This window comes from Eubalaena glacialis, chromosome 13 (assembly GCF_028564815.1).
Source record: "Eubalaena glacialis isolate mEubGla1 chromosome 13, mEubGla1.1.hap2.+ XY, whole genome shotgun sequence".
NCBI classification, from domain to species: Eukaryota; Metazoa; Chordata; class Mammalia; order Artiodactyla; family Balaenidae; genus Eubalaena; species Eubalaena glacialis.
This window is the reverse complement of record NC_083728.1, coordinates 77,983,979-77,997,102: the sequence shown is the minus strand read 5'-3', so window position 1 is coordinate 77,997,102 and position 13,124 is coordinate 77,983,979. Positions and strand designations below refer to the sequence as shown.

At 56.0% G+C, this 13,124-nt stretch overlaps 1 protein-coding gene across 3 annotated transcripts; it reads right to left on the bottom strand.

Moving 5' to 3' along the window:
• Positions 1 to 67: 67 nt before the first annotated feature.
• Positions 68 to 11,426, bottom strand: RABEP2 (rabaptin, RAB GTPase binding effector protein 2). Of its 3 annotated transcripts, none has more exons than XM_061210307.1 (14): positions 11,162 to 11,426; positions 10,444 to 10,653; positions 8,240 to 8,397; positions 5,607 to 5,717; positions 5,172 to 5,519; positions 4,144 to 4,239; positions 3,960 to 4,058; positions 2,833 to 2,988; positions 1,839 to 2,016; positions 1,677 to 1,688; positions 1,529 to 1,584; positions 1,379 to 1,432; positions 1,171 to 1,308; positions 68 to 728 (listed from the first exon to the last, which is right to left on the bottom strand). In XM_061210307.1, exons 1-14 carry the CDS (start codon positions 11,220 to 11,222, stop codon positions 627 to 629), a joined length of 1,779 nt encoding a protein of 592 aa, XP_061066290.1. In that variant the 5' UTR covers positions 11,223 to 11,426; the 3' UTR covers positions 68 to 626. The 3 variants fall into 3 exon arrangements, with proteins under 3 accessions (XP_061066290.1, XP_061066292.1, XP_061066291.1); XM_061210309.1 differs by having other exon boundaries at positions 1,171 to 1,257; positions 11,162 to 11,425; XM_061210308.1 differs by having other exon boundaries at positions 1,171 to 1,287; positions 11,162 to 11,424.
• Between the last annotated feature and the right edge of the window lie 1,698 nt (positions 11,427 to 13,124).

Below are 13,124 nucleotides of genomic sequence, written 5' to 3'. Positions count from 1 at the left end.
CCCCCTTTTGCCCTTGTAAAACCTCCCCTCCCTGACCCCGTGGGGCTTGCAGGGACAAGGCGACCGATTGAGCTGAGCTGCTTATTTATTGAAAATAAATGACAGAAAAATCTGGCCTTGTCTCCATGCACACCTTGGGGCCTGGTTCGGGCCCCTGGGGACAAGCATCTTAGTGTCATGCAGTCCAGGAAGCAGCCACCTGTCCCAGGGCGCGTGTGTGGAGGGACCTGGGGACACGACCCAGGGCTCCCAGCCACCACTCACAGCTCGGCTGTGCCTGGGGAAGGGGACGGAGGTAACAGGCATGGCTGTTAGGCTGGGTGGGGGTGGGGGCGGGAGGCTTGGAGCCCAGGAGGCAGCATAGCAGCCAGAAAGCCACAGGGCTGAGCCTGCCCCTCTGGTTTCCAGAGGGGGTTGGGACCCTCACCCAGGGGTCATCTTTGGAAGCAGAAGGTCCCGCCACCCCTGGGAGGAGGCGCTGGAGGGACAGGGCAGCGGTGGCCCCGTCACCTCAACCCCAGGCTTGGAGAGGGTGAAGACTCCATCCTGAGACCCCCAAAGCCTCGGCCTCACGGTTCAGGAGTGGAGAAAGACGGTCTCCCCCCAGGGTGGGCGGTGCTGGCCCCTCAGGTGTCCTTGATGTCCCTGACGTCCCTGAGGGGCGCCTCGTCCATGATGCTGCGCACTTGCTCCAGACTCTCTGCCTGGCGGATCCGTTCCAGGCGCACCTGTGGGGGCCGGCGAGGGAGGCAGAGGGCCCTCAGTGGGAAAATGCAGCCTCCACCCCATCGGCCAGCCCCCTGAGGGGCAAGAGCACGGGACCAGTGTACCCAGGGGCCTCACCTCCCCCAACCCCCAGTGAAAATGGGTTCAAGGGAAGAAATGGATCCTAAGAGAGCAGCCTGAGGAAGGGTGGGCAGGGGCAGGTGGAAATGACGTGATGAGCACGGGGCACGTCGGCGTGCCAGGCCCTGGGCCACGGGCTTCGCACCACCGACAAAGATGGAAGCACAAGATCTTCAACGTTTTTTGAGCACTAGCTCAGAGGAAAGGACCATGCCAGCCCCAGAGGGAGGGAGAGGCCTCTTCTAACTGGGAGACTATCCTTGCAAGACGGAGGACAAGTCACCTGGAGTCATGCCAGTCTGGTGCGGAGGGGACACGCCGTACCTGCAAGGCCTGGGACAGTCGTACGAAATCCCTCTGCACTTGCTCACTGGTCTCCAGCTCAGCCTGCAGCCGCAGTATCTTTGCCCTCTGTTCCAAGAGGAGGTCTGTGAGCTGGGCCTGGGGGCACAGGACATAGAGCTGGGGCCCTGGGCTGAAGAAACAGGATGTCTGGACAGGGTAACCCCTTCAATATCGCCCCGATCCTCACCTCTTCTGTGCGGCCCGATCCCGGTGGCTGCCTCAGGACTTCCTGCTGCCTGGCCTAAGGGAGACATAAAGGGCAGCAGGGGCTGGTGAGGGTCTTCTCCACGTTGCCACCCTCCTCCGCCATCCCGGCCTGGCCCGGGTCCTGCCTCACCTTGCTCTGCTCCTGCTGGACCCGCTCCATCTCCATCCTCAGGCTGCACAGGGAGGCTGGGAAGTCAGGCAGGGCCAAGACGTCAGGCCCACGCCCTCTCTCCTTCCCCGCCCCGCCCGGCCCGGCACAGGCTCCAGCCCATACTCACCCTCTAACACCTCTGTGCGGAAAGGAAAGAAAGAGAGGTCAAGGCTCATCATTCTCGCACTGCGTCCTCTCTCCCCTCCTGGTGCCCAGGCAGTCCCCGATGGGGTGGGGACTCAGCCTCCCGGGGAGCGAGGGTGGGGTGGCTCGCCGCCTCCTCCCTCACCTGTCTCCTCCCGCTGCACCCTCAGCTGCCCCTCCAGGCTGGCCCTCGCCGCCGTCTCTTCCTCCAGTGCCTCCCGCAGGGTCACGATCTCAATCCGCAGCCGCTCGGCCTCGTGCTCCTGGGCCTGCTGGTGGGCCCGCGCCTCCTGCTGCGTGCGGCGCACCAGCTGCCGCAGCTCCTGGAAGGATGCAAGTCACGGGCTGGGTGCGGGGCCGGTTGGGGGCCAGCGGCTAGAAGGGGATTGTGGGGAGGGGAAAGGAAGGAAAGAAGGAAGAAAACATAACAGAGGAAACAACCCGAACACCCATCACGGGGAGAGTGGACAAACACCCTGGGACGGCAGTGAATATTTTCCCGCAGCACAACCCGGGGTGGAGGACCCTCAGGAGCGGTGCTGAGTGAAAGCTCCAGGAGACTACCCAGAGCAAGATTCTGAGTTTTTATAACTAAAAACAACTAAAGTTAGCACTCCACGGTTTAGGCAGATGTGTATATGTAATAAAAACGATCCCAAAGAAGGGCAAGGGAATGACAAAGCTCAGGACGGCAGAAACAGAGCCAAGGAACACGGGGCGGGGCGCATGTAAGGCGATGTCAGTTATAGTTCTCAAGGTGGGCAAGGGTTCCGGCTGATGTTCATATTTTTAATAAATTCAATCAGCAGAGGCCATGCACAGATCAATGATGACAGCTTGTTATGAACCAAAGATTATGATGAATTCAATTTTGTGGATCTCACGTCACTTAAAAATAACAAGCCAAATTACTGCTTCCTTTGCGTCAAGCATTCTGTTAACTCATTTTCTCTCGTGCTGATGCTGGGACGGGATGTGGTCCCATTTGGCAGAGGAGGAAACTGAGCCTTAGAAAAGTTGAGTGAGTTGGCCATGGTGACGCAGCTAATACACAGCAGCCTGGGTCCGTCCCCGATTCCCGTGGCCCCAGGCCAATGCTTTGCTGTGCGTGGAGAGGAAGGGCCTGTCCCCGCCCTTACCAGCAGCGAGCTGGGCAGCGACTCCTCCTGGCCCTCATCCTGCTCCAGGCCCCGGGGGGCTGAAGACGGTGGCTGCTCAGCCCGGAGCCCTTGGTTTTCCTCAGTCAGTCGCTTTACCTCGTGGCTCAGGCACTTGTGCGAGGTGGCCAGCTCTGCCTGGGGATGGACAGTTAGGACGAGGCGATGAGGGGACAGGGGGTCTCCAGTCTCCCGTGAGGCCAAAGCCTGAACACTCCTCCCAGTGTTCAGGAAGGAGAGCCAGGAAGCCCACGCCCTCCTTCTAGGCTGAGAAAGAAAGAAACACCCTTTAGTAAGCATCTTTGCCTCCCAAGCTCTTTTTTTTTTTTTTTGGCCACACCACGTGGCTCACGGGATCTTAGTTCCCTGACCAGGGATCGAACCTGGGCCCCCTGCAGTGGATGCGCAGAGTCTTAACCACTGGACCGCCAGGGAACTCCCTCAAGCTCTTTCTACACCCTCCTCGATGACTTGGAGGTAACACAGTGGCAGCCACAGGCCACATCGGGTGTTTTATTTGGTCCATATGGGTGTTTTTAAACCTTAAACAAGTGCAACATTAAAAATGGGAGACTACACACAAACATCCGGATCTCTGGCCTCTCCTGATAGATGAGAAAACCAGGCAGCATCAAGCCTGCACTCCCATGCACCACGGGCAGCGAGCCAAGGGGCACTAGCTCCCTTTACAGGGTCTCTTGGTTTGCCCTGCTGCTCCTTCCTGCCTCACACGTGGCCCAGTTCAATCATCTGCCTCTCCTGTCTGGTCTCAGGAAGTATCCGATTTTGCAATCCCTGCTTTTCATTCTCACAACTCTGCAAGCTAGGACCCATTATCTCAATTTCAAGGCATCAAGGCTGAGGCTCTGGGCTTGTGGGATTAGCTCAAGACCACAGAGTGAGTGCGTGGTGGGTTCTTCTGAATCAGTACCATGTGCCCTTGAAACCCTTTTACCCACCTGGCACCAACTCCAGGGCAAAGCCAGAGCGGCTGGTGGGGCGGGAGGGGCAGGGGGCGAGGCAGGACAGGTGCCTCAACCTTCCACGTGGCCCCCTCAACCAATTCCCACCCCACTCCTCTCGCTCCCGTCCCGGCCCCCAGCCCTCACCATCTGCAGCTGAACCCGCTCCTGGGCCTGGCTCACGGTCCCCTGCAGGGTCCGCAGCAGCTGCTCTGAGTTCTGGACCTGGGCCAGGAGCACCTGCATCTGTGGGTGGAAGGGGGGGCGAGGGTGAGGCCGGGCCAGGAGGAGGCAGGGAGCGGAGGCCCTGCGGAGCAGAGGCTGAACCCACCTGCTTGGCGCAGTCCTCGTTGCTCCGTCTCAGGCCCTCTTGCAGCTCGTCCCGCTCCCGGCTGATGCTCTCCAGGTCCTTCTGCAGCTGCCGCCCCTGCCACAGACGCCAGCCTCAGCCTCGACCGCCAAGGGGAGGCCTTCCCTCCTCGCCAGACCTCTCACGCCTTGCCCCCTGCGCCTCGGTGGGCAGTGCCATCATCCACCCAGTCGTTCAAGCCAAAAGCCCAGGAATGGATGCTGACTCTTCTAAGTCCTCCACTCCCCAGCTCCAACCCACCAGCCGGCCCTGCCCGGCGGCCTCCAAAGTAGATTCCAAATTCACCCATTTCTCTCCACCTCTGCTGCCATCTCCTGGTCCCAGTCACTACCTTTCTCTAAACTATGTCAAGCATTGCCCTCCCAACCGGTCACCACCCTGCTTCTCCCGTTGCCCCCTCCCCCAACTGCAGTCCATTCCTACCCAGAGGCCTCAGTGACCTGTTAAAAGCTTAGAGCAGAGAAGGCTTCTCCCTGCCTGACACGCCACAGAGGCTTCCTGCAGCTTCTCCGCTAAGATGCAAACTCCATGGCTGGCCCCAAGGCCAAGGCCGACCTCCTGTGACCCCTGCCTGCCTTTCTGACCTCATCTCTCTTCCCCTCCTCTGTGGCCTTCCTGTTCCTCACACACACCGTGGTCTGTCCGTCCTCTGGGCCTTGGAACCTGCAGTTCCTTTGGTCCCCGATCTTCAAAAAGCACCTCTTTTTCCAGCCAGGATGGTCTCCTGCATTGCCAGTCTCTACCCCACGACCCTATTAAGTCTTGTTCTGGGTGTCTCACCCTGTGACACTGTCTTCCCCATGTGCCCATGTGCATGTTTGGGCCTGGCTCCCTCACTAGAGGAAGCTCCAAGAGGGTGGGAGTTTCCTTCTTCACTGTAGGATCCCCAGCTCTAGCTCAGGGCCTGGACATAGTAGGTGCTCAGTAAGTACTTGAAGCAAGAGACGGATGGGTGCACGTCGGCAGCCCACTCCGCCCACTCCACTCACCTCTACCTGCAGCTGCTCCCACTGGTTGTCTGGGACGAGCTGGTAACCAGGAGGGGGCAGGTAGATGCCCTCAGGGACCAGGGTGCCCGTGGACACCAGAGAGGCTGTCTCCTCCTGCTCGGGGCTCAGGCCATGGCGGCTGCGGGGCAGGGAGGCGCTGCCGCTGGCCCCACCGCCGAGGGAGAAGGAGGAGATGGAGGCGCTGTCATCACAGTTGTGGGCGAAGGCCTCGGCCGCCGCGCCCCCGTCTCCACTCAGCTCCTCGAGAGGCTCCAGTGGGGGAGATGGGTCCCGGGACAGGAGCAACTCCGTGGAGCCGTGCAGGGAAGGGGGATGCCGGGGACGTCTCTAGGGAGAAGGGTCAGGGAAGAGGCTGGGGGGCCAGGGTCCTGCGGCGCCCCTTCTTCCCTCAGCGCCCCCTGGCCACCCCCTCACCTGGATCTCTTGGATCAGCTCCTCTGCCCTCAGCAATTTCGCCTTCAGCTCCTCAATCTCCTGCTCCATGGGCAACACGATCTCCCGCAGCTTCTCCGAGTCCTCGTGGGCCTGAGGAAGGGGGGTTGGGCAGTGACTGTTCCCCCTCCCGGCTGCAGGACCCTCAGGACTGTTCAGAGCTTTCCCTCCAAGCACGTCAGCTCTTCTAATCCTCCCAAGAAGGCACCGTCCACCCCCATTTTATTTATTTAATTTTTAAATATTTTATTTATTTATTTTTGGCTGTGTTAGGTCTTCGTTGCTGCGCGCGGGCTTTCTCTCGTTGCGGCGAGCATGGGCTACTCTTCGCTGCAGTGCACAGGCTTCTTATTGCAGTGGCTTCTCTTGCTGTGGAGCATGGGCTCTAGGCGCGTGGGCTTCAGCAGTTGCGGCACGCGGGCTCAGTAGTTGTGGCTCGTGGGCTCTAGGGCGCAGGCTCAGTAGTTGTGGCGCATGGGCTTCGTTGCTCTGCAGCATGTGGGATCCTCCAGGACCAAGGCTCGAACCCATGTCCCCTGCATTGGCAGGCAGATTCTTAACCACTGCGCCACCAGGGAAGTTCCCACCCCCATTTTAGAGAGAGGAACACAGAGGCTCTGAGAGCTTACATGACTTGCCCCAGGTCACATGGTACAGAGCCAAAGTCATAACTACCTTCCTGTTGCCCACTTGTAGCGTGACATACTTTTCTTCCCCAACATCATGTATCCTTTTTTCTTTTATCATAGAACGTCACATTTTTAGTTGGGCTCATGACCTAAGTTCTAGAATACCATCTACATGTCTCAGCTTCCCTATAACTCAGCATGGCCATATGACTAAGTTCCAGCTATGAGATATAGGCATATGTGTCAGGTGCAACTTCCAGGACAACTCCTCAAAGGGAGAGGGTGTGTTTTTCTTTACTCCTCCTCCTCCTTCTTGCTGGCTAAAATGTGGATGTGATGGCTGGTGCTCAAGCAGTCATCTTGGACCATGAGGCAGTAGGCTACCTATGGCAAAACAGCAACATAGGAGGAGCCTGGGTTCCTACTGACTTGTTGAGCTGCCACATCAGTCCTGGAATGTCTACCTCTGGTTCTAAGAAAAACAGACTTCTATCTCATTTAAGCCACTGTTGATTTGGGTTTTCAAACTTTGTCCTAATCAATATGTCTTCCCATATTCCCATCACTGGCATATTTCTGGCCACTTCTTTTCAGTCTTTTCAGGTTTGGGATCCTGTTGAACTTGCACAGCCAACAGCCTCTGGACACCTCCACCTGGATGTTGCACAGGCTCCTCTGTCCAAGTACAGCCAAATCTGAACCAACTCATGACGCCGTTTCTCCTCCCATAAGCGCTAGGTTGGCGAGAATGACCCTGCTATCCACCCAGCTGTCCGAGGCAGAAATCTGCCAGTCATCCATCCTCTTCCAAGTCATGCCATTTCTACCTCTTGAATCACTCAAAAATCCGTCTCAGACAAGTTCAGTTTGACCCTCCAAATCTCTTATGTGCACAGTGGCAACAGGTAGGGTAAGCCTGCATGCTCTGCAGATGCCCACGCAGTAGATGGACGCAAGGCCAGGACTGGAACTTCCCGACCCTGGGCCTGTGGCTCCTTCCGCCGTACCAGGTAGCCTTAATTCAGCGGAGCCCTCTCCTTCACCACCCTGTGTAACCGCTCCCTGAGGAACACTCTGAATGCAAGTAAGTTGCTACTGCTGGCAACCCTCTGCTGGCAAACTATGGGTTGGAACCTTCCTTTCTTGGGCCCCTGTTTTGATCTTTGTCCTTCTAACCAGGCGACTTACTCCATCTGCCTGAGCCGCAGTTACCTCACGTATAAAGTGAGGTAAGTACCTACCTCACAGGGCAGCTGTGTGGATCCAATGAGGGAAGATGTGAATTTGCTCTGAAAGATGGAGAGTTTGGTAATATGTGCTTCCTACAATTGTTCATGACAAGAATAATGGAGGCAATATACCACAGAGATTGAGAGCAAAGCTTTAGAACCAGACTGCCTAGATTTTAAAATCCCAGATCTGCTCCTTTTTATGTGCATAACCTGGGGAGAATTACTAAACTTCTCTGAGCCTCACCTTACTCATCTGTCAAATGGATCTAATGGGCCCCTCTTTTAGGGGAAAGACTGGGGAGACTTGAGTCTGTCAAGCAGGTATTGCAATGCCTAGTGCATGAGAGGTATCCTTAAATGTTAGCTCCCTCCCCTCTACATGATATGACTTTTTTCTTTTTTTTGGCTGCGCCACGTGGCTTGCGGGATTTTAGCTCCCTGACCGGGGATCGAACCCGGGCCCCTGCAGTGAAAGCACAAGTCCTAACCACTGGACCGCCAGGGAATTCCCTACATGACTTCTCTTAATTTGGGAGGTAAACACACCTGGCCATCCCACTAGTAAGTGGCAAGCCAGGACCGTGCTGAGTACAGGTCTCGTGTATGTTATACCTAGAATTATTACTGGGTGCCCTGCTCCCAGTGATGTGGCAGTGGGACACAGATAATCCCTCTGCCCCACGGTCACCTTTGGCTGCTTCAACATGTTTCCAAATCCCTGAGGAGGGGGCGGGTAGGCTGTCCCAACCCCAACCTTTTCCATCTGCTTCTCCAAGGAGTCCAGGGGGTGAGCCCTGGACAGCAGCTGCTTCAAGCGCCCCAGCTCCCGCTCCTTCTCCTCACGGTCCTGCTGCTGCTGCTGCCGCTCCTGCTTCAGAGACGCGATCTGGGCTTCATAGCTGCTGATGGAGTCTGGCGAGACAGGAAGGGCAGAGGAGAGGGAGGGTCAGTGCGCCAGCCCTACCTGGGGGCGAGCGGGGGGGGGGGGGGCGCCATCACTGCCGCTCTCTGCAAGCCAATTTACCATAGCAGTGATGACAGTGGACTTTGTGGTGGGATGGTCCTGGGCAATCAGTTAGCCTCTCTGCATAATGTCCTCGGCCAGGGATTATCCCACTGGCTTGTTACAGGATCAAATGACATGATATCTGCAAGGGGTTCAGCCCTCTTCCTGGTACATAATAAATGCTAAAGATAGGCTATCTGTTGCTATTAATACATACCAATAACAATCAATATCTAATAAGGGTCATAAATATTCACTCTGGACTAGACTCTGAGCTGGGCTCTGGAAATAGAGAAATTAATCAAACACAAACCCTGACACCAGGAGCCCACAGTCCAATGAGGAAGACAGCCGTGGAAATAGTTACGAAGCAGTGTGAGGAGAGCTCGTGAAAGGACCACTCCTGGGCTTGCGGATCCCAGAGGAAAGAGCCCCTCGCTCTGCCTGCCAGTCCAGGAGAGACACCAGCAAGTGGTGAAGGATGGAAAGGACACATTAAGTAACAGGAGCAAAGGCTCACAGGTGGGAAGGTGGATGGTGTGGCTGGGGCATGGTGGGCACATTGGAAAAACTGGAGTGAAGATGTAGGAGGAGATGCTGGGAAGGGTGGAGAGGGTGGCCGTGAATGGCTGCTAAGGCCTTGAATGCCACACCAAGGAGTTTGGGATTTATCCTACATGTCAGTGGGAGGTAAAGGGATGCTGGGCGGAACATGGTCATTTTTCATTTGCGTAGTTATTTATTTTAACACGTACTAACATTAGAAGTAAGGGTTCTGTTGCCAGACTGCCTGAGTTCAAACCTCCTTTCTATCTGTATGACCTTAGACAAGTTATCTAACCTCTCTGGGCCTCAGAGCTTCCTCTGTAAAATGGAGATGGATAATAGTGCGTAACTCATAGAGATTATTATGAAGATTAAATACTCATAAAGCATTCAGTTCAGTGCCTGGCACTCAATAAATGTTAGTTATTATTACTATTATTATTATTTAGGACACAGTTTCTTATAGGGACAGGAAGTTCCCTTTAAAATAAATGTATATAGGTTTTTAAAAAGTGGATCTATTTAAAGAACAATATTAAGTAGATGACAGGGTAAGTCATACAAGGACAACCATGTTGCACAGATGGCACAGGGATGCCTGAAATGTGGGGAACCATGGCCCCAGAGAAGTCTGGAGCCAGGAGCAGTTGTTAGAAAGGGAAATGACACGGTGGGATGGGAATTGTAGGAAGTTTACTCTGGAAGTCAATGTCAAGGCCAGATTATAGAGGGAGACTTGTAAGAAGGCTGGGACAACAGTCCGGGGGAGTTGACGAGAGCTTTGCTACAGCAGTGGCAGTGGAAGCAAAGGGGTGGGATGCAACTGGGAGCTATTGCAGAGACTCTGGCCTTGGACTAGAGGAGAAGGGGAATGGAGGAAAAGAAGCTGGGGGATCTGGGACAAGGGGAGCGGATGCATCCCAAGTACAGAGGATGAGAGGGAGAGAAGTCGGTGCATGTGGGGCGGGGTGGCGGGGAGGTTGTGCGCAGATGTAGGGGTGTTTGGGGAGGAAAGGAAACCAGATGATGAGACTTACGGAGCCTAGGCCCAGGGCCAAGTCTGAAGGCCAGAGGCTCAAACGAGTTCTCAGGGAACTGAGAAGCTGCCCACTTTCAGGGTTGATCAGTCATCAGTGAGGGACAAGAAATGACATGACATGGGGCCAGGGAACAGGTAGCAGCTCCGAGCTAAACTTAGCTGGAACTGACAGAGCTGCTGCTAGCGCAGGCAGCGCCGCTATGCAAATCAGAAAAGGGCGCGTCTCCCTCTGAGCCCCTGGGTCTGCCCTGCGCTAGGCAGCCCTGCTAACCTACCCCACAGGTGTAGGTTATGCCCCCTGACCCCTTTCTTGTCATGCACTCCCCCTTATGGGGCTGAGGGAGTCTGGGAGGAGTGCCTGCCTCACCTTTCAGGATGGCCTGCAGCGAGGCCACCTCCTCTTGGCATTGCCGCTGCACTGCAGCCACAGCCTCGGCCTTCGTGCTCTCGCTCACCTCGGCCACAGCCTTCATGGTTTCCATTTCTGCCAGGGCGCCTGCCAGCTCAGCCCGAAGCCGGTCGAGCTCCGCTGACTCGGCCTCAACTTTTGCCCCCTCCGGGGGCTGCGGGTCCAGCGCTGTGAAGGACAGGGATCAGCCTCTTTTCTCATCACTCTCGGATTCCCAATATTCCCAGGGCATCAAATCCTCAACTTCTGCAACTTGGTACAGCAGCCAAGGTCCCTGCACCTTTACCTAGCCCCGCCCCACTCACCTGGCCCCTCCCCTTCCCCGACTCCTCCTCACCTAGCTCTGCCTAGTGTTGCCTAGAGCCCCGCCTCTTCCTCCCTCGGTTCACCCAATCCCCTCTTTTCTCTGACACGACCCCTCCCTTCTAGTGGCTCGCCCCTTGTCCACCTGGCTCCTCCCCTCCCACACTGGGCCCCACCTCTAACCTGCCACTGGCCCTCTCCCTAGAATCGCTAGACCACGCCCCCTCCGTCTTTCCCCCCACCCCCCCACCCCGACGGCGTGGTCCCGCCCCTTTCTCCAGGCTCCCCCCACCACCCCCCACACACCGACGCCGAGCTCGGCCCCGCCTCCGGCCTCGCCGCCCCTCGCGTGCATGGACGCGTCCTCACATACCGGCCTCCGGCTGCCGCCGCCGGCCATCCTCGCCCGCGGCCGGGCGCGCAGGTGCCGCCATCGCCTCCGCTCAAACGGCGGGTTCCCGCACTCCCTGGTGACTGCGCTCACCGCTTCCGGGTCCTCTCGGCTGTTTCCGGATCCGCTCGGCTGTTTCCGGATCGGCCCGGGGCTCGAGGCTGAGGCCGGAGTTGGGGAGGGGTGGCCGAGCCTCGGCCGAAGATCTCCGAGTGGACTCCCGGCCGCGGCCCCAGGTCCCGCCCCTCCCCGCCTTCTTTGTTGGGCAGCGGTGCTCGAGAAGGACGCCTGCCCTTCAAACCCCGAAGTAGTTCTTTCGTCAAAGGCCTTTGGGCGTCTCCGCGTGACCTTGGAAGCTTTGCTCAAATTACACCTCCTCCGGGACGCCCACTGCCTCAGCCTAAGGAGGGCGAAGCTCTCGCGGTCTCTCCCAAGCCCCGGAGCTGACCCCTTTGATCGGTCCCTGGCCGCCCTTCCGCCAGAGCTTGGCTCAAGTTACAGCGAATTGTGGTCTGGCCTCCCTGCACCTCCGCTTTCGTGGAGCGTCCCTCGGGGCTGGGCTGCTGGGTCGACTTCACTTTTCTGGGCGCCTGGGTCCCCGCGTAGGCAGTCGTAGAAGTCAGAAACTTCCATGTCCCCACCCCCACTTTGATATTCAGCCGGTCACCGCTTCCTGCTAATCCTCCCTCCACCTCCCAGTGCCTCTCAAATCCCTCCTTTCCTCTGTCGACCGCTGCCCTAGGTCAAGCTCTCATTATCTGTGACCTCTCCCCTCCAACAGCCGACCTGACTTCTCCCCTTGGACGGTGACAGGTAACTCAAACTTCAGTCTAGAGCCTTGATTCCCTTTCTCCCTCTGGAAAGTACATTCCAGAAGCCTGCAAGTCCTTGGTTCTTCGTGTCCTCCTGCAAGTCCTGTAAGCTTTACCTCCAGAAGACTGAATATTCCAGAACGGGTCCCTTTTTCTTCATCTTCAGCTCTGACACCTAGCCCCAGTCCCACCATCACTGGCCCCACCTAGCCCCAGTCCCCATCATCTCTTTCCTGAACGTCCACGCTGCCAGAGGCTCCCCCTGTGTTGCCATTTGGCCCCTTTAGTTAATTCTCAAAGCAATTAAGAGTGATCTTTGTAAAACAGGTCATGTCTCATTTAAAAATGGGCGAAGAACAGGAATAGACATTCCATTGATGTCGCAGATGGCAAATATGTGCATGAAAGAAGATATTCAACATCATTAGCCATTAGGGAGGTGCAGATTTCCTACTTGCACACCTACCAGGACAGCTAAAATTTAAAAAGAGTGATAATACCAAATGCTGGTGAATAGATGGAGAAACTGAGTTTCTCATGTATTCCTGATGGGAATGTAAAACGGTATAGCTACTGTGGAAAAGGGTACGACAGTTTCTTACAAAACTAAACATGACCTTACCTGAACACATCAAGCTTTTCCCCACCCCAGGTCTTGGCTCCGAAGTCACCTTCTCAGTGAAGCCTTCCCTGACCACCCTGTCTAAAGTAGCCACTTCTATCACCTGTCCACCATTAGATCGCATTAGAGACTTCTCACCACCTGAAATTGATTATTGGTTAACTTATTTATTGTTTATTAACAATTGGTTAACCAATTGTTTACTGGTTAACTTGTTTATTACCCCCTTTAGCCTTCTGTGGCCCCAAGACTTGAATCAGAGCTCCATGAGATTAAGAACGTTGTCTTTCTTGTACCCTGTTATTTTCCCAGCACCTAGCACAGTGCCAGGTAAATAAACAGTAGTAAATAAATATTTGGTGAATGAATGAATGAACACTTTCCTTACTGATCTCTCTGGCCTCCCTCCAACCCCCTCCCCTCCCCCACCCCACTGCAGCCTGGGTAGTTTTAGAAAATGCAAATCTGACCAGGTCACCTCCTAGATTATAAATCCCCAAGAGCTTCTTGC

What these genes read in the sequence shown, in the direction of transcription:
- RABEP2 (XM_061210307.1), bottom strand. Translation starts at nt 11,222, where the DNA reads ATGGCGGCACCTGCGCGCCCGGCCGCGGGCGAGGATGGCCGGCGGCGG. An exon ending in GCTGCAGGCCATCCTGAAAG is followed by an intron (nt 8,398 to 10,443) that starts GTGAGGCAGGCA and finishes CTGTCTCGCCAG; the next exon opens with ACTCCATCAGCAGCTATGAA. An exon ending in GACTGTCCCAGGCCTTGCAG is followed by an intron (nt 729 to 1,170) that starts GTACGGCGTGTC and finishes CGGCCCCCACAG; the next exon opens with GTGCGCCTGGAACGGATCCG.